The sequence below is a fragment of the Apis laboriosa genome, unplaced genomic scaffold (genome assembly GCF_014066325.1).
Source record: "Apis laboriosa isolate Shangri-la unplaced genomic scaffold, ASM1406632v1 scaffold24_cov149, whole genome shotgun sequence".
Taxonomy (NCBI): Eukaryota; Metazoa; Arthropoda; class Insecta; order Hymenoptera; family Apidae; genus Apis; species Apis laboriosa.
The window spans coordinates 375,352-397,691 of NW_025222499.1; the positions used below are offsets into that span (position 1 = coordinate 375,352).

Below are 22,340 nucleotides of genomic sequence, written 5' to 3' on the forward strand. Positions count from 1 at the left end.
CATTATTAAAGGTCGGAATCGAGAAAAGGATATTTTGCCGAGTAATTGTTGTTCTTATGTAAATTAATTATTTTACTTTCAATCTGATGAAGAAAGAAGAAACAAAAATTTTGAAGTAGGAACAAGATGCAAGATGTAATTATATATAAACAAATAGTTGTTTGAAATAATATTTCGTGTAATTAGTTTAAAGATAATTATGAAATATTATCATTTGAGATGCAAATTGTGCAAGTATGTAGAATCTGTTCAAGACAAACCTGAGAAAAATTTATTCGAAGAACAATAAAATTAAATTATTACAATATTTTTATCACATTAAAAGTAGACAAGATAATTTATATTTACTTTATAGTTTAATGGTATAATTAGAAGATCCAATAATACAGAAGATTCAATTATAATTATAAATTATACATAATTATATTTTCATTTATATTCTTAAAATTCTTATTTCTATTCTTTATATTACAAAAAAAAAGGCTCTAACCCTAGTCGAACTAACGAAGAATCAACGAGTAAAGGAAGAAGAAGAAAGGAGCGAAACTTGGAATATTGTTTCTCAAGCAAAATAAGCTTAGCTTTTATTACAAAAAGAAGAAGAAGAAAAAAAAAAGAAATTCTTCTTCTCTGCACTTAAACAAGAAAGGGAAGATCTCGTTGAAATAAAAGATTCATCGAACAAACTACATTCAATTCCGTTCGAGGAAACGAACGAGAGAAGAAAAAAGAAAAGAAAAGAACAGAAAAGAAAAGAAAAGAGAAAAAAAACAAAAAAGTGAAATGGAACATAGAGCACAAAAGAAGCGCTCAAGCGTATTCAATCAGCACAATTTCAACAACTGGGTTCACATAATTTATGAAAACTGCAATGCACCCTGATAAGGAAACAAAGAGAGAAGGAGAAGAAATAACGAACTCGATTTTCGCTATCTAAGTCGAATAAAAAAAAAAAAAACTCTCATCCAATGATTCTTTTCAAAATCTATATATATTTATTCTTTTCATATTTTGATTATAAGAAGAATTTGGATACGCAAAAGTCACTAAGATTATTTTGGAGAAGACACGAAAAGAATACATCGAATTCTACGATATTCTAAATTCCTTTGAATTTTACAAACGAATAATAAATTTGTACTTATTTGATAAATAAAATCTTGGAACTTTAAATACAAAATCTTCAAATTTTTAGAAATTTAAAAAATTTTAAGATGATTCTTAATATTTTCGAAGATTAACGATTGATATGTAATATATTTAGGTTATTGGATGGATCGATAGAGAGAAATAAAAAAATAAAAAGGAAAAGGAATGAAAGGAAACGTTCAATTTGCATATACGTCGAAACGAGATCTGTCTATCGATGCAACGATACGAATCGAAACGAGAATTCTGTTCAACGTACGTGGAAAGCCACCCCCTTTATTCGCGATTAATCGACGACAGGTGAAATAAATATCGGAAAAGCAATCAGTTACGAAGGTAAAGTAAAATAAATAACGCCCTTCGATAATACCGGATATTAGTTTTCCATTGGAGAACAGAACACCCTTTTCGACTGAATTAGCTCCTCTCCCAGGGTTCTGCTAACGATGTTACGAGACTGTTCGCTCCTCGACCTGTTTTCACGCGTTATTTACAGGGAATATCTTGTTTCGATAACTGGAAATTGACTGTGGCGAACGAATCACGATTCGGATACGAGAAATTAGAAAGGAATATTGATGTGTAAAATTTGATTACGAAATGAAAATTAAAAAAAAAAAGATGTGATATATTTGACAATATTTGTAGTAAAATTATCATATATATATATTTAATTTCATTATTTCAAAGAACTTCTTTTCTGAAGAATTATGACGAATCTTATCTTCGAAATAATTTTAAAAGTCTTGAAATGTCAGTCTTGATGATATCAGAATTCATTTCTTTTAATATTTTTGGAAAAAAGTTGTTGAGGAAGATTAGATTTAAAGAATAGGAAGAATGTTTAATAATTGTTTTTTTTAACTAAAGTTTCTTTTGGAATAATAAAATATTGATAAAGAAATTATTCTTATAATTATTGGATAGCTAATAATTATTAATTGTTTTAATTAGTATATGCTTTTTTCTTCTGTGAGAGTGAGGTAAATTAAATAGTGAATTCTGTATCGTATTCTTTGAATAAAGTTCCCAAACAATTTTTAATCGTTCACATAATATATATATATATATATATATATATATATATATATATATAAAAAGAAAAGGATTTATTTTATTTTAAAATTTAATGTAACTTTAAAATTCTTTTCAATTAGCAATAAATTATTCGATGTTTTTATTCAAAAGAAAGTTTTTATATAGTTGTATTTTACTTTATATTTCGACCGACAGTTAACTTCCACATTGTACTTCATGAAGAGAAACATCAAAGGATAATAATCGGTTGTTTAATTTTATTTATGAGTTTCGTTTAATTTCTCATTGAAATATTATTACCCAAATGTGATATAATTCCGATATAACTTGTAATTTACCATTTAAAATTGCAAATTAAAAAGTTAATCTCTCCGTCTGGTGTATCATCGAAAACCATGGATTATGAAATATAATTTTCTGGGTTATTTCGAAGTAATTAAATTTTATGCTTCCATTCTGGAAGTTTTAATATCACTCTGCACGTTAAAAATATGATTGCTACGCTTTTCAACGTTCTGCCCAATTGTATCGTTATTTCAATGCCAGGCATAAAATTGTTTTAACATTAAAAAAATACGAATTTTAAACATACTTTTTTGTATGTAATTTAAAATATTAAATTTTCTTTTTTGGCGCAAAAATATTTTTCGCGAAAGTGAAATCATATATTATTTTAGCAATTAAAATAACTAAAGTACAGGGATTGAAATATCTTCTATACTCTTTTTTTACAGATTTGAGAAATTATGCATTTTATCAATTAAAGCACATATAATTCCACTTTAATCTTCATCGTTACAAATTTCACTCTTCTATTCTAACAAATTTTTATTTGCAAATCTATTTTTCATTTCATTTACCGTCGTTTGTATTTTTAACACTTTAATAATTAACAAACATTATCGTTCAATTTCACTCAAAAAACAACCAGAAGAGGAAAAATGTTAAAAAACAGCAAAACATTTCTTCAAAAACCTTTCTGCACACCGAAAATGATTTCACAGAGAAACATGGATGATCCATGTCGCGGAGATGACGTCGCGCGAAACATACAAATGACCCACGAATTCTAATCCCGTATCGTGGATTCGCCTATTACCATTTTGAAATGAAACGAAAATTGCGCCGGAACGGCAACACGTTCCGGATTGGGGCCGCGGTTTCGATGAATCGAATTGCGAATTTACGCTTAAGCAACGACATTGCTCCGTTAATTACCGTAATAACCTATTATGCAACCTGTAAATAGAACTATTGCAACCGGTGAAAGAAGGAAACGTTGCTCGCGTCAGAGAGGATTAAACGAGAGCAAGCGATATATATACAAATATATATCGAATGGAAATTAAATTTGGAGAGAACAATATTTAATTTTTAACGCAAAATTGCACGCTCATATACGTATCCCTTCTCTAAGTTTCATTAAAGAAAATTAAAAAATATATCGAATATTTTTTTTTTTTTGCCGATAAATTCAAAAATCACGGAAACAACATATCCTCAGGTTATAAAGCGACGACGAAAGAAACTCTGGACTACTCCGCGCTATGATTCTTGCCGGGATATTTCTCGTGACAGGTTGCACGCGCGTACAGAGTCGTGTTACACGGACGTGTGTGTGCACACACCTACACATCGTGGACGAGATTATCGGTGTAAAGACGTCGGCGTATATTTATGACCGAATTAACCCGCGGAAATACCGAGTGCACCGGCATAAACGCGACCGGTATAAATACATGACGACGGTTTATACAAAATCGACTCCCCCTCCTCCTTCCAAAGTCGACAGGAGTCGAGTTTTGTAAGGGCAGAGGATTGTAATTTATGGATCCAGGAGGTGGGTGGTTAGACGGTGGCGGTTTAAGCGGTGGAATCGAGAGAAATCGGAGTGGTATCGATTTATATTGGCCACATTGGCGAGCACGAGGGGAATTCGAGATTGTGACCTCGAATTTTTTGGCACGTGGACGAATACTTTTTCTTTTTTTAAATATATTTTTCGTTTCGTGATTACACGTGATTTGTTAAATTATTTTAAATTTTTTTCTTCCAAATATAGATAATTATTATAATTACGTTTTTTGAAATTATTTAAGAGGGAGAAGTACATTAATATTTATTTGTTTTTCTCTTTTTTTTTTTTTTTTCAATTCATAGATACGATCTATGAATTCTAGAACTTTTAGAACTTGATGCTATAAATTATATGGTTCATTCGACGATATTCTCAAAGGAAGTGGTTAATGAATTTTGTATAAAATTAATTGAAATTAAAAGGAGGATTATATTTAAACTTTCAATTTAATTTTAAACTTTTTAATTTCAACTCGAGTGTTTCGTTCGAAGCTTTTTCGAAAATTTGTTCTAACGGAGATATATTTTATCATATTTTGAATAATTTTTTTTCAAATCGATATATATTTATAATTAAATAAAAAAATAATAAATCATATCAATACGGGATAAAAAATTAGATATATCTTTCAGCGAAAGATAAATTGGGAATATTGATTGATTAATTATAGCTGTCGCATATATTACATTAATTTATCATAAAAATCGAATAAAATCGTGGATATACAGAAATTCTTTTGAAAGGGGTTGATAATAAATAATAATATACTTTTTCGTCAAACAAAACGAGAATAAATCATCTTCGAAACAAATTGTCATTTGAATTTGCATGTGACAAAATTCAATAAAAAATATTATGCTGCAGATACGAAAGTTTTCCAATAAAAACATATAACATCATAATTTACAAAGCTTCTTTCCTGAACAAACGAAATTTATTTCCTTTAAATTATATCAACGAAATCAATAATTAAATTTTTTATTCTCACCCAATAAAAATCCAGTAAAAACAAATAAAATCATCGCATTGCTGATAAAGCATCAAAGCCTTTAGTTACAAAATATATTCGAATATGTTATGACAAATTGTAATAAATACTGAAATTCTTGTCAAGAAATGTTTTCAATGATACGAAACTTTTTGCCAAATAAAATATTCATTCTCTTTATCGAAAACATAAATTACACATTCATCACGTGTATAATTTCCAATAAATAACATCAATTAAACCTATAAAATTACTCGTTATATCATAATTTACAATGAATATTAAAATTCTCTTTAAAAAAAAAGAAATTCACTTTTGGAGTATCATCAAAAAAATTACCAAATTTTCATTAGAAAATATTAAAATCCTTTCAGTTGAAAAATCCACTTAAATATTTCCTATTAAAAAAATCTCTCTTTTCAAAAATCTTCCTCATCTTTTAGCAACGAAGCTTGTACATTCATCGAATTACAAACAACAAACTCGATCATCAATTAAATTCCCAATTACTTCCATCCAATGAAATCCTGTAAAATCACCCCGCAACAAATATTAAAATCCTCTTCGAACCGAAAAATCATTTCCACGTGGTCGACGTAGAAGAATCGCGCGAGAATTTCCGGCGAACGTCTCCGGAGATGCCGGAAATTAAATTGGCCGGCGAATTATGCAAATACGGACGACGATCGAATATGGAAGATAACCGAAGAAACGTTATTATCGTTTCACGATTTTACGCAGCATCAGATTTTTAGAGACCATCCCACGATCGTCCTTTGAAATTGAAAATGTTCCCATCCTTTTAATTAATACGTCGTTTGTTGGTTGCAACCGCGTCTCTCGGTTTCTCCTTTCACTTTTCGCCAATTAATCTCGCATCGACGCTTCCACGATATTTCATTGTCCCTTCCTTTCTGCATATCTCTCGCGCTCAATTAACACGTCTTCGGTTAATTATGCAAGGATGTCGACACCGCGTGAAATTTTGATCGCCATAAATTCGAGGGATTTCGATCTGGCTCGAATTGAATTTTTTACTTGTCAAAAGTTCTTCTTTAATGATAATAATTTCAATGAGATTCATCTTTGAATATATATATATATTTTTAAATTTCGATCGTGGACAATTATTGGTAAAATGTTTTATCCTAGGGAAAAGGTAAGGTTATATGAATTGTCGATTCTATTTTTTGAAAGATCATTTAAAGAAAAAAAATGAATTTTAGTATTTGAAAATAAAGTATAAGTATCAATCATATGTGAGAAATAATATCTTCGCAATTTATAAGAGATTTAAATTTCAATTTAAATATCCCTCTCTAAATCAATTGCTATTATAAGTAACCCTAATGATAAATTATATTTATAATTTTATAACTGATATCAAAAATCGAATAATAAACCAAGAAAAGGGAAGAGAGCATTTTACCAATGGTTAACAAAATTTTCTAGTACCTATAAACATTGAAGTTATGATTCTATTCAAGTAAGAACAAACATTTCAAATTATCTTATACCTTCCAAAATTAAATTTAAAAACAGTTTACATTTTTACGTTTAATAAAAAAAAAGGAAGAAATTAATATTTTTAGTATTTTTTAATTTCCATTATTGGTACAATATTTACTTTAAATATATTATGTAAAATACTTTCAACCCCATTCACGTCCCCCCAATTAACGTTAACCTCGACTTCTTTTTTTCCACCGTTCCACCTCGTTCAACGAAATTCTCAATTATCTGAAAAAGCTTCGCTCTCTATAAACGAACATACGTGTTTCTTCGCGCAGAATCGATCGTTCATTATCACGGCAGCGTACGTAGTTACCCTTAACTCGCTTCCACCTACCGTGAACCTCTCCGAGGCAACTTTTAAAAGCCAAGTGGTAAGAACACAACAGAAAAGAAGAGCTTTCCGCCTTTGCGTTACACACGTATAATCTCTTTGGGGAGGGGGAGGGATAGAGGAGGAGAAAGCTTTGCAACTTGCAATTTTCTCCTACTCTGTAATCGTTTTCCCTATCACACATTTCTTTCCACCTACTTAACGGTTTGCCTATTTCTGCCTTTTTTCCCCCTGTTTTCAACCCCTTAACTTTCCTTTCTCTACTACTTTGTCTCTGCTTACGAGAGAAGATAAATTGTTCTAGCATTTTTATTAATACAAATTAATTAATTTTTTATTAATACAACATTTATTTATCATTAATATTTTTCCTATATTTTGTTAATAATATTCGTATTCGTTTGGAGAATCGATTTTAGAAAAATATATACGTAAAAAGTTAACGTAGAAAAATATCGATTGAAGTTTATTTATTTAAATTGTGTTATTTATTAATTTATGATAAATTGTCTTTAAGTATCTGACGATTGATAAACCGATTGATATCACCAAATTCCAAAGGAAAACACGAAATACATCTTCCACTTTCTTATCTTCTATATCCAACGCTATATCTCCAACCATCCCTTAGTCAAACAATCAACCTTCCATTCCATTTTCTAATCCAAACTCCTCTACGAGAAAAGAGTTCGAAGCCTGGTAATCAATTCTCTGTATCAAATTCTATGAAAGCTAAATAAGCTATCCAACATTCCACAAACCACGAGTCACGTTACTACGCTAAACTGCATAAAGAAAGAAAAATAGAAAGCGAATGAACGAATAATACGTGTTTTAAACTCTCTTTATAGATATTATTGTGAATATCAATATGATTTTCAATTGAATCAATTAAAATTGTATCGTAAAACGTAATTTCTATAAAATTATCGCAAAGACTTTATTATATTACTAATTACAATACTTTCTCCTTAATTTTTAAAACGAATTATATCCATTCAAAAACTAATTATGAAATAATTAATAATAAAAATTGATAAAAACGATAATTTCTAAACCTCAATTTTACAAATTCCTTCAACACTCTTAAATATACTTTACAATACACCCTGTTTAAACAAATTAAAAAAAAGAAAAAAAAAAGAATTTCATTTCTCTTTTTCCCCCTATATAGCGAACATAAATTCCTGACAACAACCATCTCCTCTTCTCGAGGAGAAAATTTCCAACAAGGAAATTGGTTTTGGAAAGAAAACTGATACTTCTCGCCGATGAAAAGAAGCCGAATTCACGAGTCTTTCGCCCTAATACGATCGAGATTCGGGGGGGCGGGGACTTAGCCGTGGAATCGCGAAGTGGCACGCGTTTACGTTGCTCCGTGTGCTACGTGCCCACAGCTTCCTCCGCTTGTCTACTTGATCCTGATTTGATTTCGATACCCCAGAGGAATCCGTCGTTTTCTCACCGGGAGAGGAAGTGAAGTTTTCATTCGACCGGCCTTATAAATTACGAAAAACTCTCTCCCTTTTGTGGTTCTACGCATGTCTCGATAACGTGGAATCGATTCATCGAATATTGGATGCTTTGTCTTTTTTTCTTTCCTTCTACTTTTTTTTCCTGTTGCGTTTTCTTTGTAAAATATGGTCAATGAGTTATTAGTATTTTCGTTATTTCGTTTTTCTTTTTTTTTTTTTTTTACGTGAATTTCACGATGAATTTTTATGACGAGAGGAGGTTATTTCGAAGGAATTAAAGTGTACGGTGTGATATGGAGATAAGGTGTTGCGTTTGTTGTATGAAATTTTGTTTAGCGTATTGCTTTTATTTTTTTTTATTTGGAATATTGATTTTCTTAAAATATTCTATTTTTTTATGTGTATTTTTTTTTGGGAGGCGATGAATTTTTATGACAGAGAATTTTATTCGAGAGGAATTTAATTGGATCATATGGGTGATGTATATGGATTGTATTTGTTTTCCTGCAGTATAATGTTTTTTCGTTATTCAAGATGTTTATGTTGCAATATTTGATCCTCCATACATTTTTCAAGCAACGTATATGATGAAAGAAAGTGAGAAAATTATTTAAATTTGTCAGACATTTCGAAATGCTTTTTGATTACGTAAAATCAAGGATTTTTAACAATTAAATTATTATCATAAAGGAAAATATTATAGAAAATTGTTAGAATCGTTGTTCGTCCATTTTATGTATCTTTTATTTCAAAAAATAAATTATTATTTAATTTAATATGAAATGTTATCATAAACAAATAATTGAAATATTATTGCCAATTTTTATTTCTGCCTTCAATTCATTTTATTTCTATTTTGTAATTAATGAATATTTTTTTAGATAAATACAAAATATAATTTCTTTAAAATATGCGTTAATAATAATATTTATAAACTCTTTCTTTTAAGAATTCATCGATATCAATGATGTAACGTGATTTCATTTTCTTTCACCTCACGTTTCAAGTTATCTATTTCACTTTTATCTCATTTTGATGAGCATTTCATTGATTTCTCATGAGATTTCGTTTCCGTCTATGAAATCAATTACATAAATATTAGAAGGATGATTTCTGATACTCATAAAATTTTTCTATAAATAATGAAAAATATAAAAATATAAAAATCTTATAAAATATTTATATTTGTGTTATTATATTACATTAATTAAATTATTATTATATCAATTTATAATTTGAATTGATTAAATGATTTACTGCTATATTATTTTATTTTATTAATCGAAACTTAATATCTTAATATTTATTTTTGTTTAAAATATTCTCTGTTAATTTACACGTTAAAATCTACAGGATATTTTAACTCAACCTATAAATTTAAAATTATAAATAATAGGATAGAATAAAAATTTAATTTAATTTCAAATAATTTAATTTTGATCAAAACAAATCTTTTTTCTATTTTTCAAACGTTCCACATTTTAAGATTTCCAAAGTTAGAAAGAATTGCCAAGGATGTAAAAGTTACTATTCAAATTGAATCTTTATACAAGTTCAGGACGTTGATGGATTCGGAATCGTTATTTCGATGTTGAAACGTGTGTCAGTTTCGATAGGTCATTTTGTGATGGTAATCTGTTGCATTTTATTGTACAATAAAATACCTTCGATCCATCTTGTTTTACAACAAGTCGTCCACTTGGTTGAAATGTTAAACGAGTGACGATATAATTTTGGATACTCTGTCACTATTTTCATTTTCTCTGGAAACGTAACAATTTAAAGCTAAATTCACACATATAAAGATAGGATTATTAAAATTTTCCAATGATCTGATGTTTAACAACGAAATAAAATTCTAAATTTCGTTGTAAAAATAAATGGATGCAATAGGAGGAAATAGATATTTCTTTCTATTTAAGAGATTCGATTACAAATTCTCATGTGGTAGTTGTTATTGATCTTAATTTTTTTTTAATATTCTCTTGATATTGAGGAATTTTTTTTTCATTTGAAAGAAAAAAAATTATAAGGATTGTTTATGAATTAAATAAAATTTAAATATCATTGATAATTTTGATTTGTAATTTTTCCAGATAAAAAAATATTTTAATTTTTATTTTAATGTATTATTTGTATATAATTTTTAATAATGTGATTCCATTTTTAAGAGAGGATTAACTCAATATCAAATTTTATTTTATAATAAAAATATGCACAACTGGATCTCTTTTCACGAAATACTTTTTTTTTTTTTTTTACGATTCACAGTTATACGATTTTTTAATATGAACGTTTTGTTCATTGTTACGTGATTTTTCAACATGTTTTATTTATATTTGCACGATTTTGTTCACACGTTTTATTTATTTTTATAAAAATATTTCAAACAATTTTAAAAAATATATTTTTTTTTCATTTTTCTTAACATGTTAATATTTCTATCATGTTATTGAATAAAATATTTACCTTATTGTTTATTATTTTAATTTAACACAAATTTTATATTTTATCGTAAACTAATTATTATACTTCTTCTTAAAGATGTTCAAATATATCACATAATTATATGAAATTATTATATTTTATGAAATATTTTAAAAATTTTAAAAAGAAATCTATAAATATCAATGTAATCAAATTAATATTCTGCCTAACATTTTTATAATTTTCATCCTTCAATAATATTAATTAAAATGAGAAAAATCTAAGGATCTAAAAAATAAAGAAGACTCAAATATTTAATATATTTCTAAAAATTCAAAGATTCGACATCACGAATCGGTTTCAAACTACGTTTGAAATTCCTCATCTCGCCTATTGTATTCTAATAACTTTCCTCGTTATTATTTCCCCATTAATACCATTACTTTCACAGAACGAATCTCGCAGTTTCAATTTTAACCGCGTTTCCAAACTTCAATTTTCACACGAAGCCAAGAGAGCTCGAGAGCAGATATCTCGGGTTATTTCGAACACACGGGTATACATCGGATATATACCCGTAACTTCCATACATATACGCAACGTATCGAATTACCAAGTATTTTCGAAGACTTTCGAGAAAATACCTTGGACTATGCCCGGTTCGATTACCATAGAAATACGGGATGGAAAATCGTATCCGACCGGGCGTATGCATCCTTCAGAAATGCACCTGAATCGCGCATAATGTCCGCCGAATATATTTACATTTATTATGCCGTTTGTTTCTTGCTTCCATCTTTGCCGCCATCTTTGGTATACGCAAAGAATTGAAAGTAGGAGTATAAAGTTAGATTTATGAAAATTTATATTCCGAATGTTAATACGATTGTAGCAATTTTCTTCCTTTTCTTTCTTTTTTTTTTTAATTTTAATTTTATATATTTTGTACAGTTTCGTACAGTTTGTTTCCCATAATAATGTATCTTTTTTAAAGTATCGTTAAAAGAATGTTTTATGGGTATTTTACAAGTCTATAATTTTTTCTTTTTATTTTTGACACGTATTAAAAGAGAAAATATCGGATCAAAGGGAATATAATCTTGTATGAATAATCTTTATGTGGAAAGCCATTTTATATGGCTTTTTTAAAATTAAGAGTTAATCAAAAATAATTTAAGATCGTTATTAGGAAAGTAAATAATTCTTATTAAAATTCCTCCTCCCCTTTTTTTCAATTTAATAGAAATAAAAATTAAATGTAATTTACAATAATAGAAATTTATTTATTCACACGAAAATTTCTCATTTTTCCTTCTCAATTGAAACAAAAATTAACATTTAAACTCTTCCTCGTACATAAAACATACATTAATCAATCCATCAAATCTGAAACATGGATCATTAACTCTTTGATTTTATAATTTTTACTCTATTATCCCAAAAGAAAATATAGATATAACATCAAATTAAAAGAAACTCAAAGGATGAATCCAAGCACGAGATCAAGATCATTCTCGACCTCCTCTTTAATCATCCCCTGCACGCGCGTGCGAAACCAAGTAGGTCTGACACAGCTCTCTCTCTCTCAGAAGCCAGCTCTAACCGGAAGTGGCTCGTGAGTGGAGGATGAACGGTGGATGGCGACAGGGTATAAGGAAGTGGCGATATCACGGAATGCCACGCCGGTATGCGGCTCATCTAAGGGTTAAAGGGTTACCAGCCGGATCTTCGAGTGACTTGCAAGGTTGCAAGCCTTCGCGATCGCTGCTAATCTTGTTAAACCTTCACCGCTTCTCCCTCCCTCCCTCTCTCTCTCTCTCTCTCTTTCTCTCTCATCGCGTTTCCCGCTCGTTCATCGTGGTTGATAACTCGTCGAGCTGCTGCCTCGATAATTTTCTTTCGGCTCGATTGGCTGCTCAATCGATGGCACAAACTCTTGAGATCTGGATCTTGGTTGGTTGTGGATGGCTCGTCTTTGGTTTATGATCGCTTTCTTGGAAGGATTTCTCGATAAGGAATATCAAATGAACTCGAACGAAAAGCTCTGATTGGCTGGATATTTCTACCCCCTTTCTCTTTTTGCGGTTTTTTCTTTCCTCTTCTGGTTCTTCTGATTCTTATTAAATTCTCTTTTTTCTTCTTTTTTTTTTTTTCGGGGAGAGAAGGAGGGGGATTTGAATTATATTGATTTTGAGATTGGTATTGGTATTCAACTTTCTGATTAATTGTAAATGGGAAACGACGATAAAGCGGTGCGATAATTAAATTTTAATCCATCGTTCAAAGAAAAATTCTTCTTTGCCAATTATTAACGACAGGATTCTTCTTTTCTGTGATTCTTTAGTAAAGAAGATATCTGTTTCATTAAGAAGAAAGAAAATATTTATTGTTTAGTTATTTAATAGTAAATTGTATTATTGCACTTGTAATGAAATAATGAATGTATATAGGAATGAGGTTTTCAATTAATTAAGGATTTAATTAATATCTTTACGTAGTGTTTAATAATTAATCAGTTAGTAAAAAGTTACTTGCTTCTTTTATTACATAAGATGATATGATTCTTTTGCGTTTTTTAAAATTCTTTCAAACATATGTATTTCAAATATACTTTGTATAAATATTTTCATTATGATAATGTATTATTCATTATACAATATTCAAATATTATTAATAAATTTCAAAATCTGTGAAAATTGAATAATACAAATTTTTCACTCAGATCTAACGATCTTCCATTTCTCTCAAATACAACAATTTTCCTGTGAAATCACGAATCGAATAAAACAGAAATTTCTATTAATAAACACCCGATGAAAAGCGCCTCGGGGAAGGAAAAATATCTTTCTAATCGATCTCCATAGAAATCTCACATGGAAAAAAAGCAAGCAAGGAAGCGCAATCGAGGGAACGTGGCAGCCTTCAATCACCGATCCATCACCTATTCATTGGCTGAATCCTCTCTCGGTCGATCATCGGCGCGAAAAACAAACCAATCTTACGGCGTATCTTGAAAACTCGGGGGAGGGGAGGAAACGGATGAAAAGAGGGATGAAAAACCGTAACCGATATAAAAGGGAAATAAGAGCGAAAAATAAGAACTCCCTCGATTCTTTGGCTACCTTTTTACAGCGTGACCACGGCCAGTCTAACACTACATCATTCTAAAATGCTTGTAGACTAATTAATCTGTCAAACACAGGTGATCGTGTAGGTCCTCGGCTCGCAGAAATGTCAAAGAGCTCGTCAAACCTTGTCACCATCGGCTGTGCCGATCAATGACGATCGAGATGCTTGCAAAGGCAACACAGTAAAATTGTCCAAAGAAAACAGCATCGTGGATTAAGGAACCTTCGTTTAAGGAACATTTTTAAATTTAAATTGGATATTTATACTCATATGTATATACTCTTTGCAATGACATTATCCCTTCATCTTCGTTACATCTACGTTAATTCTATATATCGAATAATAAAAATTCTCACGATATATGGGATAAATTTATCGTAATGCATTCACGTGTTCAGCTTCGATTCAATTTTATTTATTCAACATCGAGAAATTTAACATTTAATAAATATGCCGAGGATTCGTAACAACGATATATCTTTTTAATAAATAATCTTACACAGATATCGCGTTAAAATTGACGTGTTAATTTTCGTCAAGATTCACGGCGAATCACGTGTAATCTGTTTTCCCGCAAGAAATGAAAATCCTATTAGCACCGCGGTGTAATTTCCACGTGGTTCCGGACGTTAATTCGAATTTGCATAATCGTTTACGCGAAAGGCGCGTGACGTAAGACGATCGATCAGGAAAAATATTTTCCACGTGTTTATCGTGGAGTAATAAATTTTATATTATATATAAAACGTAATAAATAAATTTGATTAACGAAAATGAAAAGGATGAAAAGACTTTTCGTTAACTGATATAAAGAAATATGAAAAAAAGACGAATTATTTTTGATACAAGGAATATAATTGGAAACTTTTCAAAACTATCTCTCTGTTTTTTATTGTTTCAAAACTATCTCTCTATTTTTTATTGTTATTGTCGAGCTCAGAAAATTGGAAAAAGAGAATCATCAATTAAATATTAAGATAGATATAAAGAAGTTTTTTCATATATATTTTTATATTTTAATATATACTTTTCATATATACTTTATAATACTTAATATATTACTTATAATATTTACATATTACTTAATATAATACTTAATATCTTTTAATATATTTTTTAATATAATTTTAATATATTTTTAATACTTAATATATTTTTCATATATACTTTTATAATATTTGGAAAAAGAAAAAAGTCACTGAAAATTATTAGTAACAATAAGATCAAAGAGATAGGTTTGAATCATCATTCCTCTACCTTTTCCTCGCCAAGTTTTATCCACGAACGAAACAACGACATTTTTCTTCCACAGCAACTCGTTTTCTCAACCGCAAACTTTCCATCAGTTAACACCTCTCGTGTACGTATTCTACTAGTTGCTCTCTTATCGTGCTTTAACGTTCAACCGGCGTTAAAATGTGCAGGACACAGGTACGAATGTAGTTTACACCGTCTGTTGTCACGAGTCTCGAGAGAATGTCCCAAACTTATCCAACAAGACATACGCGTGGCGTGTGATGACACAACCAAGATAGTTTGATAGTTGCACGATTGGCTCAATTAACGATATGTCCTTATCCATTAACCGTCTCGTTTAAGGAAATTCAACGGATCTGTTTATCATTTCAACGTTTGAACGACAGGGTTTTGCGATACGTTTAAGCAAAGAGAATTACAGACCAATCCAAGTCGTGATTTTATTCGATCATATTAACTTCGAATCGATATTAAGACTATCACGAAATTATTTACAACTGAGAAAACCTTAAAAATTTCTAAAGAAAAAAAAAAAGTAGATGTTACTCCCTCAAAACACTTTGATCGATCTTTTCTCAACAACATTAAAAATTCCAAAGTGCTGCACCGAAGCGTCAATTTTAATGTTGCCACCGCAACGATTAAAACGTGCATACACGTACAGAGAAGAAGAAGAAAAAAGAAAAAAAATCGAATAGAATTAAAAACTTGACAACGGCTCTCTCACACGGCAATTAAATCGAGTCCAACCGTGTTAATTTCGGTAATCGGCGCGTAACGTGAAAACCGTGATAGCCCAGCGAAGCGAGGATCGAAAATGATCGCCTGGCATATCGCATAATTAAACCACGGCCGATTGTCCACCGGTCTCGTAATAACCCACGTTTCCATCGGAATAACAATTTCGCGTTGGAAAAGTCGCCGTGGAAATTCGAGCTCGTTTTCCACTCGATTTTCGAGGTTGAATTTTCGTTCGTCTCTCGAACGATGAAACGTGGCGATACCTAGAGCGAGAGAGAGAGAGAGAGAGAGAGGATCGCGAGGCGCAACAGGCGAAGAGAGAGAGAAAGAGAGAGAGAGTGGATCACACGGTATCGATCGTCGATAGGGATCGATCCATCGTCTAGAATTTCACGGCTGTTTGTAATTAAAGGGTTCTCCGCTGTTGGAACAACGCGAAATTAACGGAGCGCCAGGAGTTAATTAACTCTTGCCACGTTTTGTCGATGATTATTGCATCTATAACACGGGCGAGAACTTTGGTCAGGTTATGAATTCTTTATTTTTAATTTTTCCTCCAGATCTTTTTCTTTTTTTCTTTTTTTTTTTTTTTGTTTTGTTTTTCGAAGTTTGAACGAATCGCCGTTTCGTTCAAGATTTTCTAACAGGTTGATTTTTTCCCGTTGTTTTCCCGAGTGAGCAAGCAGGAACAACAAAGAATTTGATCTTATTTAATTTTTTAGAAGTTCATCGACGCCGTATATGGGTTTATTAAGGAGCGGTCCGTAAAATTGGCTTGAATTGTTTATTTCTTTCAAATCATTTTTCATGATAAAAAATGAAAGATATACGCTACGATTGATTTAATTTTTTAATTTTGAAATTTTATTTTTGAATCTCCGCTTGAATTGAAATTAAACAATCATGATTATGCTCGTTAAATAAAGTAAAATTGCTGCAAAATTTAATTGTATTAACTAAAAATTGGCTGAATACCAGCAATTCTATTTGAAACTCGATTGAACTCTATTAAAATTAAAAATACTTTAAACCGCTGTAACTCTGAAAATAGTGATTTCCGGTCAACGAATAAAAGATCATTAGAAGCGCGGAACCTTGCTCTTTAAAATGCTTTTTCATTTATTTCGATATCACTTCCGGTTCCCGAGATATCATCGTGTGAAATAAAGGCTAATTTCTGATCGTTTACCTGAAACCGGATTAAATGTTATTAAAATTAGGAAAACTTTGAAATGCTATAACTCCGAAAATAATAACTTCCGGTCAACGAATCAAGGATTGTTAGAAGCGCGGAACCTTGCTCTTTAAAATGCTTTTTCATTTATTTCGATATCACTTCCGGTTCCCGAAATATTATTGTGTAAAGCAAAGGATAATTTTTAATCGTTTACCTTAAACATAACGAGATCCTATTAAAATTAGGAAAACTTTGAACCGCCATAACTCCGAAGATACTAACTTCCGGTGAACGAGTGAACGATCGTTGGAGCGCGGAACCTTGCCCTTTAAAATGCTTTTTCATTTATCCCGATATCACTTCCGGTTTCCGAGATATCATCGTGTAAAGCAAAAGGTAATTTTTAATCGTTCGCTATTTCTCTCTCTGTCTCTTATTCGGACCTCTCGCTCGCACCTCCTTTCACTGACCTACCTCAAATTCCAGACAAGCGACAGACGCGATTCCTGGAAAAACGTAGTACGCGCTTCTAAAATATATAGGTCAATAGATGGCGCCACCATTCATATTTTTAGCCCTATGTTAAGTACTATGGAAACTTTGAATCGTTATATCTCGGCAACCGATTGAGATATCGAAATAAATCAAAAAGTGACTTCAATGGCACGGTTTTCTCCATATTATGAGTGTATTTTAATGACAAAATTTTAAATTTTTTCCCATGTTTTTTGATGAATAGTTGAAGTTTCATTTTGCATTTTGTCGCATAAAATATATATCGAGGTAATGTAGCATATGTTTTACACTTTTCCGCATATTAATCGACTATTTCAACTAATAATTCCATAATTGCATAAAAATCTACAGTCTAATGATTATCATATTAATTACGAGTTAAATTATTCCCTTTCCTCAAAATGTTTTATTATCAATATTTCACTATATTCCTGTATATCTTTACTGTCAATGATTTATAAGAAAACCATGTAAAAATTCGGAACTTGTACTTAGACGAAATTCCACTTCTCATTTCCTTTTTTCCGTGTCCGTTTTTATACGGTTCATAAATGAGATGTTCAAATTTCAGAAGACTTGCTTGGGAAAATGGTTCAACGTCACTTTACAGCCAAATAAAAACCATCCAAGAAATGGTAAAAATAACGTGGAAAAGAGGTGTTCTATAAATTCTTTTTGTATAGGAGCTTGAAACGATAGAAAATCATGCGTGTAACTGTATTATCTATAAATAATTCTCAACCATTTCATAGATTTATATCCTATAAATAAAACGAAATTTCAAAAATTCCAATATCATCCAAGAGATATTTCGTATAGGAATTTAAAAGTGAAGAATTTCCCTTTTCAATCAAGTCGTTCCAACATATTCTGTTCCTATTGATTAAATTTTCGCATAAATATTCGCAATCCAATTATTATTTCTCACTCGATGCGCATATAACTGACATCTCATTCCTCGTGATTATAATTCATAAAAATCAATGCTCAAAGAAATATCGCTCGACTCGAGGAAGTCAGGTTCATAAAGTGGGGGAGGAAAGGAAGCACAGTGGTCAGAAGCTTGTTCCAGATGGAAGATTCTATCGAAGATCAAGGAAGGAAATAGAATTACGTTTCGGTGCAGCTGGCGTGACAAAAGCGACATAATGGCCGATGGAAAACCGGAGACATGCCCTAAGATCTTTGGATTATCGGTGCACCATCTTGTCCTTATATATGTAATTTCGCCTATTTACAAAATCGACTATCAGTGAAACAGTCTTGATGAGAAAATTCGATTTCGAATCAAGATAGAAATCATTTTGATTTGATGAGAGGAATGAATTTTGATTCATTGACTTAATCCTTTCGCTGCACACGTATGAATTTGCCAATTTCATGCAAAATCTTCATTAAAATTTGAATTTTTAGAAAGGATTAGAATTTTGAATGGAATTATTTCATAAAATTTTCGATGCTTTGGTGCTTCATTGAAAATAATAATTTTGAAATATGTATGAGAATTTAACAGATATATAAATGAAAGAATAATAATTATAAATTTTGAAACTGGCGAACACGAGTATTTTGTTTGAAGAAAAAATAAAGTTACTTACGTAAAATTTTAAATATTCCATGCTTATTCATAAAATAAATATTGGATTTTTTCCCAATATATGATTTTTCAAATATATATCATTCAATGTTTAACCACTTAATAATATTTTTAATGAAAGTTCCAAATGGAGTGGAAGAAAATTCTAACTTGATAGTAAAACAAAATGATCATGGAAATTAGTAATTAATCTAACATTTCAACCGAAAATTAATTATTTCATTAAATGAAATTTTTTAAATCGAACATTAAAAGAAATAAATGGAATGATGTAAACAGCAAATTCTTGAAACAGATAGTCAAGGTATGTTGAACATTTAGAGCTGACCATACTATGTTGGAATTTCTTAATTGAATACATCATGTGCATCGAATTCCTATGAATATTATATTTATACACGTGAAACTTAAATTAATAATATTAATTAAGAAATTAAAAAACAAATATATATTAATATATGCATAATCGTCTTGTTACCTTTATTTTTCTTCTTCTCTCTTTATTTTTTCTTCATTCCATGCCTTTCCACTTCCACTTAAATAAATAAATAATTTTCATAATCAATTGAACAATATCTTCTTCCAATCCCTTTTAATCTATTTCCCACTCCATCTTATTTTTATCTATCGAGTTAGACGATTACCATGCTTTCAGAATATTGCTAATCGAAAATTCGTAATTGGATCTCGGTGGAGGCCGATTGTAAGAACGCATAAGGGAATAACGAAATCTTGGGAAGATTCGTTTTTGCATTCGATCGATTTCCTTCGTTTTGCAATCGACTTACGAAAATTCGGGCAATAGGATTCGGATAAAAGTGGATGGAAGCTTCGAAGATAGTTTACATTATTAAACAAGGAGATATCTTTCTTCTGGAGAAATAATTAACATTGAAAAATAAAAAAAGAAAAAAAAAAGAAGAAGGAAAAAGAAAGCTTTGAAAGATTATTAAAATTATTCGATCCGATTAATTTATTATTTTTGTTTCTTATTTAAAACTTGATTAATGATTCGTATGTTGTACATTTTTGATATAATATTCTTAATAATGAAATTTCGACTTCAATTCTGCGCAAATAAAAATTAAACTGTAATTGAAATCCATTGTTGAAAACATTTGCAAGTTGTACGAATACGAGGACAGAGAAAGATATCTGAATTGCAGCAAAGTTGGATAAATTAATTGTATTATACAAAATCTAAAAATTTAATATCTGCGTTACGATGTTCGATTCCGTTTGACATATTGTACAAACTATCTTTACAATATATTCCATGATAAAAAATATCCAATTGTATTTCCCTTACGAGCTGTTCAATTTCCAAGATTAAATTCGAAACGAAGACAATCTCTTAAAAATTGCTTCCAATTGTTCCATCGATTCTTTTCATTTAAATATATATATATATACATATTCCTGGCTCCGATTTTCTCTCAAATGGATAAGGATTTTTACCAGAAATAAAAATCTAATCGTTACGCCCCATCCTACTACCAACTTTATATTTATCCATCCCCTGAAATTTTAAATCTGAAAATTCTTTATGAAAATACAAAGTAAAAATAAAGTAAAAATTTTGAAAGTATATATCTTTTCGACTCGATCAAAGTCTATTGGATGAATTTGCTACTACAATATATATATATATATATATATATATATATGATAATATAATTGGAGATGATTTTAATGCAGAGGCATCGATCCTGTATAATTAAGCCTGTCTAAAATATTATGGTATTAAGAGCAATATGGCATGCAATTTATATATATATATATAGAATATATAGAACTCACCATTAATAACATGCACGTTGACGCTGGCTCTCTCCGCCACAGTGGGCACGCAACTGTAGTTTCCAGAGTCGCTTAGCTTTGCATGGGTGATCCTCAATCTGTAACAAAACGAAAAGACCGATATTAGATCGAAAGCATAACCGACTGTTATTCCTGTAAATTTTTTTAATTATCCGTAATTAAAAACATATTTTTTTTTCCATCGTTTGCGCCAAAGATACGTATCTATAAGTTTATTCTCTTCAACTTTTTGAAATAATTGGCGTCTCAAAAAAAATCAATATTTTTCCACTTTTTTTACTTAGAAAATTTATAAATAACAATGTTTAAGAATACGTTAAAATTAATTGTATTTCCAGAGAGAAGTAAAATTAAAATATTATCAGAATTCTTGAAATTACGTTATGATTTTTAGATATTAAACGTCAAATGTAAATAAGTGGCCGTCATCTTTGGACGGAATAATCGATATTCCGCGAAATATGAAATTATTACCACCATTTCCTCAAAATATCCCGATCCCCAATGTCGGGATCAAGCAAACAACAGGGTCGTATAATTCGACTGTCATCATGTCCCATTTAATCGTTTCGGGGCACCGAAACGCGAAAACACGTCAGACGCATAAATTTGGCCTAACAATTGCCCCCGAATGATAGAAATGGCTTTAATTTCGCGAGTGGTTATCGATACGCGGTTCCGGTATAAGGGCTGTATGAAATAATTCACGTCGAAATTAATAATGAAGCAACGATGATCTAACGGCTATTAATTGCCGGTTAATACCACTTGCGGTATCATGAATTCTCTCTTCACCGCTTTATCGTTTAAGGGGAGGAGGAGGGGGTGAGGGAAAAATATAAGCGTTCCGTGATTCAATTTCAACCGGGCGTTCATCAATCGAAACTTTAATTACTTCATAGTAATTCATTAATACGAATTACCGTAATTACTATTAAAAAGCCACTGGCTAAGTATTTCACACTTCACACTTCAGATTTAGAAATAAATTGTGGATAAAATATATAACAAATGTTTTCTGTTCCCGAACGATAAATTTAGAAATGTTTATGATTTCTAAAGCGAATAATTTACAGTAAATTTTTTTAATTACAAGTCGAATTATGAGAATATTCTTTCTTTCTTTCTTTCCTTCGTTTTTGATTTCTTTGATTGAAATTTCTTGTATTTAATTATCTTTAATAATGACGGATTGGAATTAGAATTATGTAATTTTTTTTTCCCAAATAGAATTCTTGTTAATGTTACCGTGTTCAATTATTTTTAATAGTTATAAACAGGGAATTTGAATTATATTGTCTGTATTTTTAAATGAGGTGTC

General features: G+C 30.2%; 1 protein-coding gene across 1 annotated transcript in view; it reads right to left on the reverse strand.

Annotated features, from left to right (window-relative positions):
• The window catches only part of LOC122713540 (zwei Ig domain protein zig-8), a 416,620-nt gene that overhangs the window by 17,202 nt on the left and 377,078 nt on the right, over nt 1-22,340 (reverse strand). Inside the window, exon 5 of the mRNA XM_043934103.1 lies at nt 20,999-21,096. Within this exon, the coding sequence (XP_043790038.1) occupies nt 20,999-21,096 (98 nt within the window). The remainder of the gene's footprint in view (nt 1-20,998; nt 21,097-22,340) is intronic.